Source organism: Meleagris gallopavo, chromosome 5, assembly GCF_905368555.1.
Source record: "Meleagris gallopavo chromosome 5, MGAL_WU_HG_1.1, whole genome shotgun sequence".
Classification (NCBI taxonomy): Eukaryota; Metazoa; Chordata; class Aves; order Galliformes; family Phasianidae; genus Meleagris; species Meleagris gallopavo.
In genome coordinates this window covers 27,032,990-27,054,040 of record NC_139408.1, presented here as the reverse complement: position 1 = coordinate 27,054,040, position 21,051 = coordinate 27,032,990, and the positions used below count along the sequence as shown (strand labels likewise).

Sequence of the window (21,051 nt, the reverse complement as noted above, 5' to 3'; positions counted from 1 at the left end):
CTGAGAAACTAGACTTACTCTTTCCTCCAAACAGAGAGATAATAAAACGTTCTGTGATCTAGTCAGTGCTTAAAACATTCACACCAGAGAATGAAGTGTTCTGCTTGCAATCATGCTGCTGCTTCTAAAATAGATTCAAAGACTCCTTATGTACTGAAGCCAGAAATACAAGGAGCCACTAATTCCTTTCATCCTTACATGTAATTGTAATGGCCAGAGTCTCACACATTTGTGCAGAAAAACAAAAAGCAATGCTAGGATGGCAAGATTGTGTTGGTTTTTAATCATATACACAGGTCACTACCTCCAAATCAGATGCAAGCAATACATGTTAAAGAAAAATGCTTTTCAGCTGCAAAGAACAAGCAGCAAAAGAGCTCCCATCTCCTGTTCTCTCATACTGTTCTGTATGAGAGAAATTAGCTTAAAGCACTAAAGCATTCTGCATTTGTAGAGTGGCCATACAGGCCCTCTAGCTTTAAGCCTTTCCTCACAGATCACTGGCCTGTCCTCTCTTTTCAGAGCACATAAATTATACAAAATCCAACTCTCACGCTATCTCAGAGTCTGCTGTAGAACACCACCACATGCAGGCTTCCCCACCACAAGCTGCTTGTCCGGGAATCCCCTCCCTACCTCCCTGTTGGAACTGAGAAGAGGGCCAAACTGCTTCATACGCCTTCCTCTTCCTGATACCATCCTGCCAAGCCTTGCTCCTTAGGCAAGCTGAAAGGCATTTATAAAGTCAGAAATAAGCAATCTCTTCAAAGCTTTTCTCCCCACCTGAGCTGCTCACAGGCTGTGATCAATTTCTGATCAGCTTCTGCTGGGAGATCAGAAGCTGACTGGCTGTATAGAGCATGGCCCATGTTCCCCAGTGGTACAGCTAGAACTACTTCACTTCTTCCAAGGAGAATGATGGACCATTACTACCTACTCAGCCCTGATGAAACACTGCAATACCACTAATAGAGAAAGGACAAGAGGTCAGCCCTCACCTTCTGCCCCCCATCATTCTCTCTGTAGTAAAGGCACCCACTTGCAAAGCCTCTGCCTTGACACACACACACTCCCTGGTAATAGGATAGAGGGTACAAAAAGTACAGGCTAGGACTTGTACCCAAGTAACTGTACTGTCACTATCTAGCATCACAGCTTGTTCATCTATATGTGCACAGAGCGAAGGAGCTACTTTGGTACCTCCACAGTGTTTCCTCAGCCCTTACTCTGCAGATAGGATATAAGCCCATTTAGCTAATGCTAAGAGCCCACTCCATGGTCACAGTGAACTGACTGTAATTTTCCCTTGGTCAAGGAGGATTTCTTGACTTCAGCAAGGCTTTTGACACTGTTTCCCACAACATCGTCATAGATAAACTTAGGAAGCTTGGAACAAATGAGAGGACAGTGAGGTGTCTGACTAGCAGAGTCAGAGGGTTGTGATCAGCAGCCAGCCTAGCTGGAGGCCTGTAGCTAGCAATGGTCTCAAGGGGAAACACTGGGTCCAGTCTTATGTAACATCTTCAACAGTGACCTGGATGAAGGGATAGACTGCACACTCAGCAAGTTTGCTGATACTACAAAGCTGGGAAGACAGGCTGGATAGTTGGGTGGAAGGAATTATTCCAGGGAAGGAATAATTGCATTCATCAGTACAAGCTAGGGGCTGATCTGCCCCTAAGGAGCTCTGCAGAGAAGGACCTAGGTGTCCCGATAGATAGCAGGCTGACCATGAGCCAAAAGTGTGCACTTCGGCCAAGAAGGCCAGTGGTATCCTGAGGCCTTTCTGTCAGGGCTACTTAGTTGGTCCATTCAGTGGTGTGATAGAGAAATCAAAATGACAACACTGTCACCCACTGATCAGTGAAGCAAGAGAAACCCCATTTAGTCTTCTGCAGGGCCACCCTTCGCTAACAGCCATCAGCTCTTCAGATAGCAAATGATGTATAGGATATAAAGAACTGGAAGACTTTGGAAAGGCCATCATAAATAATTACATTTTTTGCTACCTCTCTAAAGTTAGAAGTCACAGGAAGAAACCTCAGAGCTACTGTGCCTACTATAAACTAAATGCTATTTACCTGAGAGTGATAAGCAACGTCAATGGGATAAAGGTGGGACAAGGAAGAGAAAAAGACTCGTCCTTCTCATCCAAACAGTTGCTACATCAACACTGCTGATTGACCAGGGCTCTCATTTTTCTCTGCAAAACAGCTCAGGGTCTCATTTTCACCAGCATAAAGCATAAGCAAAAATGCTAGCAGATCAAAGTGAAAGCTTTGTGTGTTATCAGCTGCAAAGACAGTGGAAATTCAGGATAACTATACCTGCAATAAAAGAAGGACAGTAGTGATATAAATACATTTTCTTTAAATTTGGTAGCATGAATGTGCTGTGCAGTAAGTTGAAAACATCACAAGAGCCCCCAGCTTGAATCTCTGCCAAATGGATTATTTTTAGTTGAACACGTTTAGCTAGTTTGCTAAAGATTTAAACCCAGGCAATATCTGCAGTCATTCTTGTGTCTGATTTAAAGAAGTGACATTTATTAATGTTACAACGATTTAGCCAATTATTCCAAAGTAAGACAGAAAAAAATAAAGCAATAAGGAAACAGGGTGAGATTCTTGTTGAAGAAAATCAGTCCTGTGATCCAAGTAAGATGATCTACAACAAATAGATTATTAGGGGGAGTTGGAGGGAAGGGAGCTGCAAGTTATGAAGAGAAAATTGATTTATCCTTCCAAAGGTAAAGTGATAAGTGACTGATCAGAGCAAATTGTCACAGATCCTACAGACCCAGTTATTTCCAGTAGGTTTCCAAACAGCTGTTGGCTTAAGTTAAGTCCACGTGAGAGATGCATTCCAACTGGGAAAGAGATCTATCCATGATCAAACCTCTGATCTGTGTTATTCTGCATTCACACTTACACTTAAATTAGACTTCAGCATCCCGCATACTCTTTAAAATACTCCTGCAAAGTTCTCCCTTCCTCTCTTTTTGCAAGCATGTACAGGTGTTGCTAAAGAACTTCTACGCATGTAAATAAGATATAATCACCCTGCATGCTGGGGCATTAAGAAATTGCTTTTGGTATAGATATTCTGAACACTTGGAATGCCCAGTGATTCTTGCTCAGTACTTTGATGCTGAAGAAAATAAGTCTAATAAATAGGTTTACCTGCTTCAGTAATTTGTGCAAAGCACCTTATTAAGTACAAGCTTTTTTTCTTTTTCCTCTCTCTCAAGCCTAGTACTATCCAATAGGTAAAAGGATAAATGGCTATAATCTTTGAATACATGAGACTACACAGAGTGGGTATTTCATAGCTGCACAAAGCCCATAATTGAACTTCTGCCCTAAGGGTAAGCTTTCCTGCAGTGTAAGTGCTTCTAGATGCCATACAGGGGTCATGATGCTTGTCAGGAAAGCAGAGCTTTACATCCAGTTAATTGTTATCCCCAGCTGTCTTTTTTTCTTCAAGACTAGTTTTCCAACAGCCATTCAAACAAATGTGCTCATTTCCCAGTTCCCCCGCAATTCCCCACCACAATGTAACAAAGTGCAGATTTTGCATGGCTATATTCCAAACTCCATGGTGTTAAAATCATAGCAGCAATAGAAAGGCATGTAGCCTCAATAATCATGATGTAGAATTTGAACTGGAGGCGACTCAGTGGTAGTCAAACAGATGCAACATGAAAATAGAATGGTTCCTATGTACAGAGCATTAACTTGTGCTTAACCCTATGGAGTTAGTACTGACACATGAAGGTTTTTGTGGCTTACCAGGAAGTAAAGGTCATTGTGAATTAAACTGATGATCTCAATTCAGTTCACTGTGCCTAGGTTTCCATCTCAGAACACACTGACCATAAACAGCAAGTTTTTTCTTCCCTAGCTTCCTACGGGCTTCATCTTAACTGTCAGTGGCATTAAAAAAAATGCAAAGACACTTTGTCCAGTATTCACATTTTTCCAGCTCAGTAGAAAAATAACACTAGTTTGGGACAGCTCAGTAGTGGCTGAGAAACTTTAGACCACAGCCTGCAGCAGAACAAGGTAAAAAAGATCGTGCATACAACAAAAGAGCAACACAACCCCTTTACCTTCTTCAAATTATTAGCTAGGAACTCTTTGACATTTGCAATATTGCCCTCTGATTACCAAGAACTTGCCACCAGATGCTTGGGTTACCAGCCCTTGCTTGAAGAACAGCTTGGGAAAGTTCACAGTTAAAGCTGCCAAGCATCTGTAGAATAGAATCATAGACCATTAAGCATTCAAAACCAAAGTCTTAAGGAAAGACTTTACAACAACTTGCTCAATTTTGCCTATAGTAGCTCTGGTAGAGGAGCTTCAAGCTATTCTAGTTGTGCTTTTCAGACTGTCTTTCAATACAGACACAATCCTATCCGAATAGTCCTTAGCACACCCTCCTTCCATGAGGAAATAACTCAGCTTTTCTAGCCAACAAAAGACCACTTAATTTTTGCAATAAAAAGATTTTTGGCATTAACCAGAGCCTGCTCTTTGCTCTTTGGTGGCTACTCTCTGGAAAAGTATTTATTGTCTTTCAGCTCATTAACAAATGCAGGAGAGGAAGTAAATAACTATCAAAATGATCCTCATCTGAACATGCTTATCCTAAGCCTGTGCTAAGTCAGAGAGTAAAACAGGTTGAGCCAAGCCATCTTCTCTTTAGGTCTTCGTGCCAAGGATAGGATTCAGATTTTCTGATTTTTCAGCACAGGTAGTTTCCAATTACAATCCTCTACACAAAAGAGAGCAAGAGAATCAACTTGCTACACTATGAACTTCCAAAAAACATTTCCAAGGAGCGTGTCCCTATGCTCCTCCCTACACTGAAACTTCACCAGTTCTGATTATTTTTTTTTTTTAAACTCCTTCTGCTGCAATTAACCTTCAGAGACTATGATTAACTATGATCTCATATATAAGGGATTGATTCAGATTACTATTAACCTGGAAACAACATCCTTAATACAATTCCACAGATGTTTCTCATCCCTGGATGACATCCCAACCCTTTTTCCACAGCCTGGTAGTGCTCGATCTCTCAAAATTAAATGACAATTGGCTCCTGCCAAGAGAGAGAGGTGATCATATGTCCTTCCATAACTGGGACACTGGAAATTAAAAAGTCCTCCCCTCACCCACTACTGCTCCTGAAAAATTCTGCAGAAAATCCAGTACAGTTTTACCTGTAGTCTGGCACAATATGCTAAACGTTTCAAAGAAAAATGCCATGGTCAGCATCATCTTTGACAGCCAGAACATGACATGCCTAGATGAAGAGATTGCTGGAGGAGGGTGGATATCATCCTCTCTGAGGAACTGTGCTGAGCTCCTCTTCATACAGTGTCTGCCTCCAAGCATAAGCTCCCACCCAGCCCCACTGCTCCCCATAATCAAAACTGTTTCATACTCACCATATCATACACATTCAGAATCACTGGTTCATTGGCCATTGTTGATTGCCGTGGAGGCTGGATTTAAACCTTTCAATCCCTGCCAGATGTGTGTTGCTGCCCCTAGGGTATCCTTTTACCCTGAGACAGACAGAGGGAAATGCCTCATCCTACAGCCTCCAAAGGAAGGAGAATGAAGGGAGGAGAAATGCTCACAGTCAGTAGGTGGGGGGGTAAAGTTGGTTGCAGGGAGGTAGGAAGGTTTGGGCTTGTTTTGCTGGTGCTATAGGGTTTCTTTCTTCCACAGCGTGACAGATCCCAGATTTCTTTCTAACTCAGTAGCACACCTTGGAGTCCATAGACTTGTGTAACCAAGCAGCAGTCAAGCTCGTAAATCCCAATCTACAGAAGACAGCCTCCGAGCCCGGAGATAAGTCTTCTACGGCCGTAGGTAGCACCGTGACTGGAGAGGGGGGGGCTCTCGGCGGCCTCGGCAGAGCAGCGTGCTGCTACAACGGGGCTGCAGAACGCAACGAGCAGCGGCTGCGAGGCACGGAGCCGGGCGCACTGGTCCGCCGGGAGCTGTCCGCGGTGCTGGGGCTCGGCCCGCCGGGAGCTGTCCGCCGTGCCGGAGCTCGGCCCGCGCTCAGGCGCTCGGGAGAGGGCTCTCCGCCCCAGGCAGGACGTGGCGAAGCGACTGTGCCACAGTGGCTCCAGCGCGGGGTTCGGCGGTGGGACGAAGAAGACGAAGGGGCTGGCCGCCCTCGGGGCAGAGTGGGGATGGTATAGCCGCCATCCTGCCCGCAGGCGGGTGGGCAGACCCGGCCTCGGCACCGAAGTTAATAGGCAGTTCTCTGAAGGAGGTAGCGAGGGATCAGCGGCTCCAGAGGGAAGACGATGCCGAGCGGGCGACGCTTCTGGGCACGGCGCGGTTCCGGGCGCTTCCCAGTGCTCCGCTGTCCGCCAGGGCGAGTCCTTATTTCGGGATCAGCTCGTCCCGGGCCGGGCAGCCCCTGCTGACTGACAACCGGCGAGACCTACCCCTTCCTCTGCTGGCTGGATGCATCTCTGCACGGCACACGGCGGGAGGGCGGGGAAGGGATGAAGCGACTGGGCACGGCGAGTAGTTTCACTTCTGTCTGTGGCAAGGTCTGGAGTTTCTTCTGTCCTGGAGCTACTTCACACTCGTGTTAGACCCGGGCAGTCCTGCAACATCTTTCCAGCAAATGCTTTCCTCTGATCAGGATGCAAGAGTCAATTATAAAATCCACTGCGGTTATTTCATCTTCCCTTTGCTCCTCCTCTCCCTCTAAAGGGAAAGAGGGGTCTGTGATAGTGCTGGGAAGGGGTGTAGTAGACGGAGAAATGGGCTCCCGCATGCAGAGATACAAGGTGGTGTGCAAATTGGCATGATGACCTTAAATGTTCAGACACCGCAGACTTTCTGGAGCAGCTCAAAAAAAAAAAAAAAAAAAAAAAAGCAGAGATGACCTCATCTGCGTTGGAGGCGTATCTGAGGCTTTCTGCCAGCTCTCAGCCAACCAGATCTGAATGAAAATTGCAGGGAGCCTGTTACATCAGCAAAGCCCAGCATGCCCCAGCCCATCCCAGTACTGTCTTGAGTCACACGGGACCATCCCGTCTGTGAAAAGGACTCACTTCTCTTTGTCAGGAGCAGAAAGAAAAGACCATAGAGCTGCAGCCTTGTGAACGACTTGTTATGCAGTCTGTAGGAGGATTTGTGTTGGAGGCAGGCAAGCCTGGAAGGAGAGTGCGTTCATGTCCTGCATAGCTAACTGCCACCTCCAGAGAGCCAGCCATGAAAATTATCCCCCAGCTGGTGCCAAAGAAGACCTAGAACTACTTCACCCTAAACGTATGCATTTGCATTTTGAAAGGGGAATACCACAGCTCGGTCTTGAGCATGCAGCATGGTAGGGACTCCAGCACAGCAATTTCATCCAGGCTGGTTATTCCATGAGTGGGCTAAGTAGTTCCAGACACATGATGCTGGGGCTAGCACCCCAGCCCTCCAACCCATCACCCCCCAGTTACTCTGTTAGGCACCTTTAACCGTCTGGTTGCAGCAGTCTGAGGCTTGCAGGAACGGTTTGTGCAGGTGGGAGTGGGTGCCTCCAACTCCCTTACACCTCAAGGTCCAGATACTGCTTAGAGGACAGACCGAACCCCAGGCATCATTCTAGACTGCCAAGCAATAATAGGCTCCTACTGAAAAGAGCTAAGCTCCATCACTTGTGCCATCACTTGTAAAGCAAACCTCCTACTGAATCCCACAGGGCTCCTGCTAAACTGCCAAAGATATCCTGAGATTGTTACTTTTGGCTATCTCTGCTGTTCTGGCAATGATGTTTTAAAAATACGAGAGAGAGAAAGAGAATAGCTGATATAAGATCAGCTGATGTAATTGGAAAAGATGAGCAACATACAATCTCTTCCCACATTTGTCCACTTGCTTACTTACTAAATTAAGTCTAGTGTCTGCAGTACCCAAAGTTCACTAAAAAAAAAAAAAAAATGAAGAGATTTAACCAGGTCCACATTCCAGTGACAGACACCTATAAATATTTAGTAGTTCAGAAGGTGACAGACAGTCACAATCTTACATGTTTTATCCTAAAAACATTTTTAAAATAATCACCTATAGGGGAAAAAAAAAAAAAAAAAAAGACCAGAAACCCACTTACAATTTTAGAGACAGAAGAAGGAAAAAAAAATAAGTTTAAGAACTTGATTTTAAATTCAGGTGATCAAAGCCAGTCTAAACGTGCTTTTGTTATTTAAAGGATTTCTGCTGTAGGAGAGACGTTGTCACTTGCACATGAAGACCAAGATTCACTCTACCTAACTTGAAATTAACTGCAAGAGCAATATCATGAATGTACCTGCTCTAGGCTCTCTAGTGTTCAGGGAAAAAAGCTGTTCCATACAGTGACCAGTGTTTGAGGGATCCTTTGAAAGTTCCTTTTTTACCTCATTCTTTCGTAGCAAACTTACTATAACTCCTGATAGAAGGGATCGGCCTGAATACAAATGTCCTGACATTAATATAAGCTATTTAGCAGTCACATAAATTGTTTACAAGGCATGGTTTGCTTTGGACTGTGTTAAAATGTTTCACCAAAAGCTCCAGCTGACTCACGAAACCAAACTATTCTATTTCAGAGGTGTGAGTACAATGCTGCTGATAGTCACACTGCTAACAGGCATCACAGTCTAAGCATTAAAAAGCATTCAAATTAATTGCAAATACAAAGGGAAAAAAAGATTCTTATTACTTGGGATCTGTTTTGATCCCAAAGCTGTTTGTTTCTTCTGTGTCCTAAAAGGATCAAAGCAGATCCCAAAGCTACTTTCAGGACATCGCAGAAACAAACATTTCTCCAAATTTATGTCTAAAGCTCACTTTCAAACAGCCTCTTGGAAGGTCTAGTTTCCTGAGTTTCTCCACATCCTTGGCACCCCTTAGTGAAAGGTGAGATGGACCCCATAAGTGAAAGTAAAAAGGTAAGAAGGCTTCACAGTGACTCAGAATAAGGGGGGCAAAGGGGGAATAGTTAGAGATAGTTTATAGAAGCAAGAATGTAGAGTTTGTTAGAAAACAAGGGATGGCAGACTCTGTGTCTGGGATGAAGGCCATAAAGACAAGGGTTTGAGAACAGCCCGAGGACATTTGGCAAGGAGGTGATTAGATGTCCACAGGGCAAGAAGAAAGCGGTTTGGGGGGGGGACGCCCCCCCGAAAGGCCAGGAGTTTACAGCCAGAAAGGTCAGAAGCCTTCGCGAGGAAAACAACAAATCTTCATCCCACGACCCACTACGCATGCGTAAGAGGGGAGGGTCTGCATGCTACCGAACTCTCAGGGGGGTGTAATGAACACGTATCCAAATTCTAGGAAAACTACTGATTACGTATTAGTTTGGCCTGTATCTGTAGCATGACTTTCTAGACGGTGTGCAAGTTAGGCAGATCTAGCCCCCTTGCACCCGGTGTCTGTGCAGCACTGAATAAATCATACCTGCTATATAGCTGCTTTGTGGTTATAGAGTTTGATTCCGCACGTCATTAGAAGGTGTTCATTTATTTATGTTCAACTTTGGTTATTCACACTTACTATTTGTAACATAAAACTGTGTACCTTCCAGAATCACTGCCTGTGGGTCAGATAAGACATTCTTAGATTAAGAAAAAAACGCAGCGAAAGGGTTAAAAGTAGATAGTAATGCTACCAGCCAACATGAAGTAGAAAACCAAGAAGCAGGTATTACCTTCAGTAATTACATAGTATCAAGGTCAAAACTGAGAGCACTTCAGCCACCTCCCCCAGGTTCTCCATCAGGAAAGTGGCACTGCTGGGCACTCTAAATAGCACTGCAATATTCCACTGGGGACAAGAACAAAAGGAAAAACAGAAGTGCAAGAAAGAATTAATGGAAGCATTAGAGTTGATGGTGGCACCTGAGGGTCTGTCTACTTGCATTACTAGTCAGGAATTCCAGCTTAAATTAACACCTTTCCTTAATTTATTCTCATGCACTTTCCAGAGCTCCTTAGAAACCCAGGAGACAATGGAGCTTTCAAGTATGTTTCACAGCTGGGCTGCCAACTTTAAACGCCAAGACACACAGTGGTCTTATCTCCAAATCAGGTAAACCATCCTTGGCTGTCCATTATATTAACAACTTGTCATTTTGGATTGTATACAGTGCTTTCACCCACATCAAGTTGTCATTCTTACCCCGTTCTGAGTACATTAGCCAAGACTACCCTTTATAAAGGAAGTAAAAAATAGCATTTTAAAAATAGATGGTATTTTATCAGATCCCTAAGGATTGTGGAGGATATGCTAGGATATAAAGAGAGTTCTCTTCCTCCATCTACATCAACAAATCACCTCTTGGGTGGGTGCTGGAGTTTTGCAGCTTTGTTCCAGGAATGTCACAAACAGCATTTTGATTTAAGGAGTTTTATCTCACTTCCACTTGAGACACTTAGCACATAACATTGAGATGACTGATTCTGCTCTAGTTACTGAGTGTAGGATATAGAGAGAGAGAGGAAAAAAAAAAAAAAAAAAAAGGGAGATGAAATCAGCACAGGATGCCAGCAATGCCAGAGGGCCTGTGCTTTGCTCTGTGTTAATGCAATAGGTGAAGTAGTTACCTTGAGATTGTACCAAAAAAGGGAAGAAAAATTGCCAAATTAGGGATTTAAAGAATTTAGCAAGACTGTGGGGAGACACAGCTGAAAGCTAGGTACGTGTCAGTAGCTCAAGGTAGCAAAATTAATATTTGCATTCAACTCCACTCAGTTTTGCATTTTGTCTCCTTTCTCACTGCATCTACAATTCCCAACTTTTAAATATTAGGTTATTTGTCAGGGAGCACTGAAGGCTGGCTGCTCCTAAAGGGATGGGTTGTTGAATGCAATAACATGACTGGCACAGCAGAACCTTCATTATCCATGGCCCCATCCCGCAATACATGAACAAGGTGCACAGGGCAGGCCTGGAGCTGGCAGCCACGTTCAGCCAAATGTCAGGCAAGCTCACAGGGATGAAGGTCCAATGTCAAGCTGGGACACTGATGCACACGTCCAGCCCAGCAGGGCAGGGTTGGAGTCCAACATCCTCCCAAGGCAGGCATAGCTGGGGCCGAGGCTGACAGTCCTGGGCTGGACTGAAATGGGGCTGCTGGGCCATGGATAAGGTTGGGAGAGGCTCAGGGTAGAACAGGCAAGGCCATTAGGGGCCACTTCTGCCCTCAGGTCCCTGGCAGCTTGGACTCTGTTTACATGAAGCAACATTGTCAGCTGACAGGCAATCAATATACAACAGAGAAACAGGGTGGAAATGCTGAACATCCATGTTCATTCTGATGGTAAAGATTAGACAAGTAGTTATGAATGTTATTAACAAATTAATGGCACTAAGTAATAGCTCAAGATCAGCCACTGCATGCAGACGAGAGGAATATCAGTAACAGTAACTTTCTATATACCCAAGGAGATTAACAGGTTCAGTTTTAAAGAGCTTTTCACATCTTTAGACTACTTATTTGCACCATGATACAGTAACAGTGTGCAGTGGATAACGCAGTGACTGGTGTTATTACACACCGTACAAACACACCAAAAGACATTACAATAATTTAAAGAGATGGCAGGGGTAAACAGCAAGAGAATAGATGTGTCACCAGCTCCCCATCACAGAGGTACAGGGAAAACAAAGTGACCAAAATTTAGCTGAACAGAAAACTTGCAGTGCATACAGTCAGGATCAAGGAGAACTGAACTGATGTGCAATGCTACACTTGTGAAGATGAGGATAAAATCCAAAAGCTAGCTGCAGCTTAGCCCTCAGTGTGTGTAAGCTGCCTTTTTCCTGGACTAGGACAATATCTACCCCTCTGCTTGTATGTCCTAACCTCCACTGACCAGAGCACTTTGAGGGGGGGAGATCAGCACTTCAGAGCAGAGACCCAGCTCATCAGCTAACAGGTCTGCCCAATGTGCACCAGTCCCTCCTTCTCCATGTAACCAGTTGAATGCAGAATCCACACCCTGCTGGGATCACTGCCTGCTTTTCATACAATAACCTGGTGGTTATATTACAAGGAGAAGGAAACGTGGATTCTTATTCCTGTAGATTTAAAACACACTCCAACAAGGACAGCACCCAAAACCTTCAGATTATGGCATTTTATACCCTTTTTGGAACACTTGGTCAACTACTTCAAGACATGTTCACTAAGCTAGGCCGGTCCAGCACCTTCAAACCGCCTATTGATTAGTGTGCAGGCATCAGATACACAGGTATTAGATCTCTTTTTCTGTCCGGCTGGGTATCATATTCTGCAGTCAAATCATAGCTGCATTCCAGAAAAGTTATCAAGTGTATAGGATACCAATAAAAAGATGCATGTAAGCATCATATCTTATTCACAGAATTTAAGTATTCCTTTCTCTATATCCATCCTCTTTGCAGCCTGATCAGCGCCTGAATATAAAAAGGGAAGAAATCATAAAAATATTGAAAGGTGTGCAGAGTACAATGCAACTTGTAAGCTACTATGTATAGCATTTTACAATTCTACAAGACTCAGCAATGGGCTTTGTTTAATGCAAAGGTACATCCTAGGAACTCTAATATGCTTTCGCACATCATCTGTACGAACAGGCCATGGCTAACCATCAGATACGCATGCAATGCCCAGCTGATTCTTTATTTAATCAAGCCCAAATCCACCACAGTACCTTCTCAAACAAAACTGTTCACATTTAATAAGATCAAACACTGAAGGAAGATTTACAGATACAGAGGAAATAGAGCAGGATTTGGAGATGGAACGCAATAGATTTGTTTCTCACTCCTCCCACCCACAAATCTGAAGCAGCCTCCTGTGGCACATGTGACATATCTGGCTATCAATTTTTTTTTAATACTGCTATAATATAAGCTGAAAACCGTATCACAGAAACCCAGTAACAGTGTCCCATCCTATTCATATTCATTGGGCTTGGTTTGAGGTTTTACTTGGCAATCACAAACTAGCTGAAAGAGTCCCCAGCACTAAAGCAGTCTGCAGCAATGCACAGTTTCCATTTTGCCCATTTTTCTTTACATTTTTAGCGCGGCCAGAGCTTTACTCACCATTTGTTGTCTTTCACAAAGAACCTGATGTTCTAATCTCTTTCAGCTCTAAATGCAAAGTGATTCAGGCTAATGGTGCCAAAGCAAAAAGCTGTGCATTTGTTTCCAAAGGGCCACACATAATCAAAACTTTAGATAAATTGCATTTGTTATTTAGAAAGGCAGAAGCTATCACAGATGCCCTGGAAGTGTACTGGTCAAAATGATTATTTTATTTTTCCTCTCACCTACTAACAACATGCAAGTCAGATCAACATCCGAACAGCAAGTAAATAATGTGAACCTAACCACCCAAAGGGTGAGGAAAATACAATTCTGCCTTTTAATAGTGATGGAGAAGAGTCAATTGACAAGATAGAGAGATTGATGGAAGCACAGAGCTGTGCCAGAAGCTGACAGAGCTCATAGGTGTAAAGAGGTGTTTCTTATCTTTCATTAACCTCCTGCATCCAACCTGAGTTGGGGCCGTTGCTCCCACCCTGCATCTGTACTTATGTCTCTGTCTATTCCTCCAATTCCAGGAGTATAGCCCCACACTAAACAGAGTGCTGGTCATATGTCACTAATCACTCCAACTTCACCACAGAGAAGGTAACTCCTGACAGGACAACTATCAATAGTCTCTGAATCACTTTGGGATGAATCAGACTGTTAAAATATTTAATAGTCGTGCACCAGCTTGGCTGCTTCCTCACCAAGCTCAGACCTTACAAGTTATGAGTAATACTTGTACTGTGCAAAGAACGAACATTCTGAAGAAAATTGCCTCTATTTCTCCACTGCTCTTTCCCCAATACTTGCATAATGAATTTCAGAATGCTAATGGAAACCTTCTGATGAGATTGAATTATATCTTTAAACAAAGGAGGAAAAGGATCATTACACAAATGTTTTCCTATTTATTTTTATCTTTCTAAATAGTCACACCATACTTTCTGCTCTCCAAAGGACGAGAAGGCTAGGTGGCACTGCAGGCTAATGGACTAGCTTCCTATAATATAGAAATTAACAAAGTGAATTTGGCATCCTTATCAACAAGCTCCAATGCTAGCGTAGATTTCTCCAGCCCTGAATCACTGAAAAACTCAAAGCAACAGGCCTAAGCATATAATTTTGCAAGGCACAAATAGCTCACTTGTTCTAACAACTCATCATCCTCATAACTGAGCTTGAAGAAATTAAGCACATAAAAATGGCAGCACTGCTTCAAACAAATATCAGAGCCTGACTGTTCCCAACTGTAAGCGTCAAGAACACTAAAGCACACTCATCCACAATTACAGCCATAACCAACCCAAGACAGCGATATCAGCTTGTTTCTGGTAAAAGCCTTGAAACTAAACTAAAATAAATAGATAAACAAAATAGCATATTTCTTCTTCCTGTTGCACATTCTAGCTAAGCAGTTTGCTAGTATCAGAGGCCTATTTGTGTTCCTATTAGGTGATATGATTGTATCAGTAAAGGAGTTCTGCAGGTGCAGTTCTGCTGGCCCACAGAAATGGATGCAAAGTCTTATTTCTGCCAACAAAAACAAAGCCCATAGCAGGCTTACTCTTCCCAAGGAACTCCGTGACTCTGTGCCTTGCTCTCTGTGTCACTCCAGACACCTTCCGCCTGGCTCTTCAGGATAGCCTACACACAGCCCACCAATGACCACCCCCCCCACACCCCTCTGGTTTATCTGCATTTCCAAACACTGCCAGACATCATGCTTTGGCCTTGCACTGCTTGATACAGAGGCTTCACTTATCTTCCCATGTGTCTTGAAAGAAGAGTACATGACGCTTGTTTTGCCCTTACTTGTACCCTTGCACAGCAGTAATCACAGCTACCATCCATGACAATAACTCACGTACAAGACAACTGCAAAGAACTGTTGCTCTGAATTGGGGTGGTGTTATTTTGAATGACAGGACTTCCTAGAATTAAAGCTACTGTGTGATCATTTCTTGGAAAATTACTCCTTACTGAAAAGCAAATACACAGCCTTAATGGTATTCCAACTGAGGCAGGGTAAGTACAAGACAGCATTTGGGAAGGAAACAATAGACTGATGATTTTGCTGTCTTCAGCTTCTCAAATCTGACATGCCTACTTGTATTGTGTAACTTTTCTTCTAAGCGTTATTTCCATTTTGTCACGTGAACCTAAGATTATGGCATGTCATACAATAATACGAGGATAGAACCATTCTGTCTGCAATAGATCTGATCTAAAGAAATTATGTACTTAAATTAAGGAATCATCTGTTCTTTTATCTTCTCCAGAAGGATAACACTGTGGTTCTTAGAGCATGTCACACGTGTTCTCCCAATTTCACATGCACTTCCATTGCAGTGACATCAGCATTTAACATATAGCAAAACCTCAGTCTCATCACTTTTATGCTAGGACCCCAGAGATACCAGCTACAATCAGGGTGCACTGGTGTTCTTCAGATGGATGTGGATTTGCTGGATCAGAATGGTCTCAATCCCCTTCAGCCCCCTCCCTTTCTCCTACCAAGGAGCTATGAATTCCCATTTCAGCACTCCTTTCTAACTCCTAATCTCACCCATCAGACAGAGGGAATGGCAGAACACAGTCACAGGGCTGTGACAGGAAAAAAGATGATGAGTAAAGCCCTCCTCCTAAACAGGAGTGGCTTAGTAGAAATGTGGCTGACGTGTCTCCTATGGGGTCTGCTAACAGAGCCCTGGGTTAAGAAGTACCTGTTAGTTTAGGAAGAAACAGTTTCTACATGCCTCCTGCACCCCCCAACCAATACCACTGCTCTTTCTCAAGAACAGACCAAGAAAATATCCCCCATGTCTTCTCTTCTATGGTCTTATTCATTCTCCTCCTAGATTCCTCTTCCATGAAAGTCATCTCTGAATTCAAGAGGAAATCCTGGCCAGAGAGCTCATGTCAGCATGGAACAGTTCTCAACAGCTCCTCTGCAAGTACAGAGAAACACCTCCACTGCTTCCGTGATCCTGGAACACCCACAAGAGGGAGATGACTTGTAGAGATGTTGATGACAAGAGGAGAATGGGAGGGGAAAAATGAGGCAAAAGCTGAAAACTGACCTTTTTTCATTCTAAGAGTTCGGACTTTCACATCTAGAGTATCCTACCAGAGTCCTGGCACACTTAAGTCTCAGATTTTCAGAAAGAGTAGACATCAGGATTAGGTTCTAGTCTGTTCCTAACATCTCTGCCAATTTCCATAAAGAACCTCTTTTAGTTCTTGTTATCTATTATTTTGATGAAGGGCAGGGAACCAATCCTGTTGATGGTACAATTCCTTTTTATTTTTAGATGTGACAAAAAAAAGGACATAAACTGTTTGAATTTCAACTAATTGAGTTGAATGGGCAATCCTTACTGACCTAGAAACCAAAGCTTGTCAAAGTATCGGTGGAAATGGCAACTGCTTCTAGCTTTCCTCTGCAATAGCTAAAATCTTCAATTATTGCACCACAGCAACACTGCCTGTATTCTTCATGAAAATAAAGCCTCGTGGAATACGTAGATCTAAATGGTATGTCCTGTATCATTTGCTACTCACCAGACAGATGACATTCTGGCAGGCAGGAACACACCACTGCAAACTCTTTGTTGGCTGAAAGTGCCAAAGTGACAGATGATAACTGCCTTAGCACTACCAGCAAAGAGCTTCGGCTTGTCTGATAGTGCTGGGACACACCTTCTTTAGTAGGAAACAATGAAGCCTGCAATTAATGCATTTACACAAAGGAAAAATGTTGCTAGCTGGATGAGAAAGTAAAGATAGTTCTTCCCAGCACCAAATCAGCTGAACTCACCCATGAAAAGCTCTACTGTAACACAAAGGCACACAGAACAAAATCTTATAGAGTAAACCAAGGGTACAGCCCGAGCAGGCAGGAAAAAAATACAATGGGAGGACATGCTGTGCTGAACTGTGTGGATGGAAAAGCACATGGTTTGAATTCTTGTTGCCTCCTCAGTCTACTTTGGAATGACCATCTGTAAAGCCCTGGATGCCCCTCTGAGATGCAGAACGTTACCAATTTTAGCACAATAGAATGCAGAGACCTAACACTTCATCAAATAATTAGGGAAAGAAGGACTAGACCATGAACAGCATTTGTTCCAATACAAAGCCTGAAGCCAACTGAAAGGAGTCACAAGTATGGATTTTGACCATCCATAAAGGAATAAGAATTATTAGAGCTGGTCCTGAAAAGGGATGTCTGATGAAACTGAAAATACTGACATAGTGATTTTTCCTCAAAGAAGATCAGGATTTCATGATATATACTTACACATATATAAATGTAATATTAAATATGGGGGAAGGTGCATATATTCATATGTACATACAGATTCACATACATATAAACTAACTTTTGGCAAGAGCTCGGTGCGTTATTTTTCTTTGCATTATTCACTTTTGCAAAAATCCCTGTTCTCCATACCCCAAAAGCCTCTTCAAAGAGAATGCAGAAGAAAGGAATTTGCTTCTTTCGGTAAATCCCACTGAGACTGTATGGGAAATCAATATTTCCTGAAGGAAAAAAAAAACAAAGAATTAAAAAACAAAACAGCCTTTGAGATCAAAAAGACAGCTTTTACTAAAAACACTGCACAGTAGAACAACTTCTATCGTTATCAAGAAAGGAAGTGCTTGGCAAAATGGAGTCTCAGCAGTTGCTCAATCTTTCCCCTCTACCAGCTTAAAAGCATCCCAACCTCATCAACAAGCAAGGACTCTACAAATTCATCCTTACAAATTTAAGCAGCACAATTTCACCTTAGCCGTCAAGTCACACACATACATATCCTATATCTCCCTCTCAGAGAGCCGGCATGCTAACAAATGCGAGGGAGCTAGCTGTGTTTTGTATTCCATGCATACTCCAAAGGTGCTCTTGAGATCTTGCTCTGATGATGGAATTCAGCTTAGCCTCATTTGCAGCTGTTACTGAGATCCCAAATGGAATCAGATTCAGGTCAGGAGTTTTCCATTATCTTGAACTACATTGCTTTTGAAATCCCTTTGCTAATCTTATCTCTTGAACATAGTATGAAAAGAGAGATTCAGATTCTAGATCATGAAAATATTGGTTTGAGGGAAATTTCTTAAAATCTGTTTAGCGGTACCTCCTGTCTCATTCAGCCCCGAAAACCTACTCCCAGCAGCTGAGGGACACACAACAATATCTTTTGCACCAGGTCAGCTACATATATCTGTAACAATTCAGAACAGTCAGAATTTTGCAGCTATGAAACTCTCTGCTGGCAGCAAAAAGTCATACACATATGAGGTTTTTTTAGATATTCATAAGGTGTGCACCAGCACAGGATTAACTCTACCTCCCACATCAACAAGGTTTTCATCAGAGCTACATTCCCATCACTCCTTATAACTGCTACATTACTCACTTTACTCACCACTGGCGAAAGAGCAGAACATTTCCCCTGGGACTACAATGGAAGAGTGGATCAATGCTTCACATAAGAACTGAAGAATCCACAACAGAAGCATGTTTCATACATGCATGAAGACCAGCCTTACCCAACACACACAGTGGCATTTCCATCCACTCCAGACTACCAGGGACACACCTTTGTGCAGACTCCTGTCTCAACTTGAAGCTTGTAACAACCAGAGAGAGCAACACGATGGAAGGGTGACACGAGATGTAACGACAGAGAGACCAACGCAATAGAAAAGTATTAAGAGGGAAGGAAAAAAAGGACTGCGCTCCTGTCTCCAAAGATCTAAGCCCACAGGGAATAAAATCCACAAAGGAAAGATCTCCAGAAAAAGATCCTCCCCCGCTGGCACTCAGCCCTTAAACGGGATCTAAGAGAGGTGCAGCCAGGTTCCACCCCTTCCAGTCTCACACCTGAATTGCCTTCACCTGTGCTCCCAGGGCTGACTGGGTCCTTTCCCCAGGTGCTCAATCAGTGGTTCAGGCCGTGACTCAGCGGTTCCTGTACAAAGCTCCACTCTTTTCCTTGATGTGTCTTTCACTGGAACATTTGCACAGATAAAATACCAGCGCCTCACCATTCTCTGTAAAGAACTTCCCCTCCTTGAGCTTAAAAGAATTCCCCTTTATCCTATCACTGTCCACCTTGCAAAAACTTGTCTCCCTTCCTGTTTATAATCCTCTTTTAAATACTGGAAGGCTGCAATGAGGTCTCCTAGCAGTCTTCTCTTCTCCAGGCTGAACAAGCCCAGCTCCCTCAGCCTGTCTTCTCAGGGGAGGTGCTCCAGCCCTCTGGTCATCTTCATGACCCTCCTCTGGACCTTCTCCAACAGTTCTACATCTTTCCTGTACTGGGGGCCCCAGACTTGAATGCAGTACTCTAGATGGGGCTTCACAAGGGCAGAGCAGAGAGGGACAATCACCTCCCTGTCCCGGCTGGCCACCCTTCTTCTAATGGAATCCAGGATACCATTTGCTTTCTGAGCTGCAAGAGCACACTGCAGGCTCATGTTCAGTTTTTCATTCACCAGGACCCCCAGGTCCTTCTCCACAGGGCTACTCTCAAGTTATTTTCCCAGTATGTTTATGTATCTAGGATTACTCAGACCCAAGCGCAAAACCTTGCTCTTCGCTATGTTGAACTTAATTGGCTTCACATGAGTCCACCTTTAGAGTTTGTTGAGGACCTGGGTTTGTTGATTTATCCCAGGAAAAAGCTCTGTGGTGATATTAGGGAGAAGCTAAAAGAGACTATCAGGAGATGGGAAACTCTTCAGGAAACTTTATCAGATCCACGTCCTCTAGAAAAGCTTTCACCTCTCTCAGAAAAGCCCTGGAAGGCCAAGTGACAAAAGCTTTTCATCAAATGTCCTTCGCTCTGTCTGAGTGTCTGAACCATGTTTGCTAGAAAAAGGCCAGGATGAAGCTCAGAGTAGTGACAGAAGAAACCCACTCCCACTCAGGTAGGATGTCAATGTCAGCCAGAGCAGAGTTCTAACCCAGCTCATGCTGCACCTCTGATCTGCACAGGTGACAGATGCTTACTAGAACAGAGCCAAAGAGAAAGAATTCACTGATCATACACTCTTCATTCTCCACTACCAAAGAAAATGTTATTTACCTAAATGGAGAGGAGGTATTTAAATACATAAGACAGCTGTAGGATGGTGCTCAAGGAACCAATACACTCAACTGAGCAACATAAAGAGTATGCGTATGAAACAGAAGTCTCTCTCCTCAATAAGCCATACCTGCCAAGCATGATGTCTTGTTATAACACGTGGTATCTTTGACATTTACCTTCAGTCATGAGGAAACTTACGTTTCACAAGTGCCATAATTATGTATGATTCATCAGCTGTCTGCACAGGACTGACAAATAAATGTCATATCAGATTGAAAGCACCGTCTATTTTATAGGTGCTTATTAACACATTATTTAACAGGCCTAGTTTGTTTTGCTTTGAGTAGTCTAAGACTTTTTTAGGATTTTTTTGTTTATTTTATATTCAGCTTATAAAACAAATTAGACCTTAAAAGGATTTTTCTTTTTAGAATTCATATTACTTGCTTTAAAAGCAACATCATTCTTCTAATATATTGAAGCTACAGATAGAAGCAACTCTGTCTTCAGGGAGTGAGAGCAGATGCAAAAGACACATGAACAGGACAGGTTCCACTGATAAAAAACAGCAGCAATTTCCTATAGGAATCATGACACAGGGGAAAGAGGAATTGTCCTACCACACACAGAGAGCAGCAGAAGGTCTAGGGAAGAAAGGGAAGAGACCATGCACCAGTCCAGAATGGGTAAAGAGCTGCAGTGCAAGTCTTCAGGTGCTGAGGGCCTCTTGGACAGTGATGAGAACATCCTCCCAGTGCTAAAATCTCTGGTAACTGAAGCCTAAATTTCACTGTAACACAATGACCTTAAAAGAGAATTGCAAGTGCCTCCTCCCACAGAAGATTCTCTTCTACACAAAA

At 43.2% G+C, this 21,051-nt stretch overlaps 1 protein-coding gene across 3 annotated transcripts in view; it reads right to left on the bottom strand.

Moving 5' to 3' along the window:
* SYNJ2BP (synaptojanin 2 binding protein) overlaps positions 1-21,051 on the bottom strand; it is a 91,544-nt gene that overhangs the window by 49,018 nt on the left and 21,475 nt on the right. The window contains exon 1 of one of the 3 annotated variants that reach the window (XM_010711518.4): positions 5,456-6,894. The exons of the other annotated variants lie outside the window; for them this stretch is intronic. Coding sequence (XP_010709820.1) covers positions 5,456-5,494 — 39 coding nt within the window. The 5' untranslated portion in view covers positions 5,495-6,894. Of the gene's footprint in view, positions 1-5,455; positions 6,895-21,051 lie in introns of those variants that run through there. 3 annotated transcript variants of the gene reach the window in all.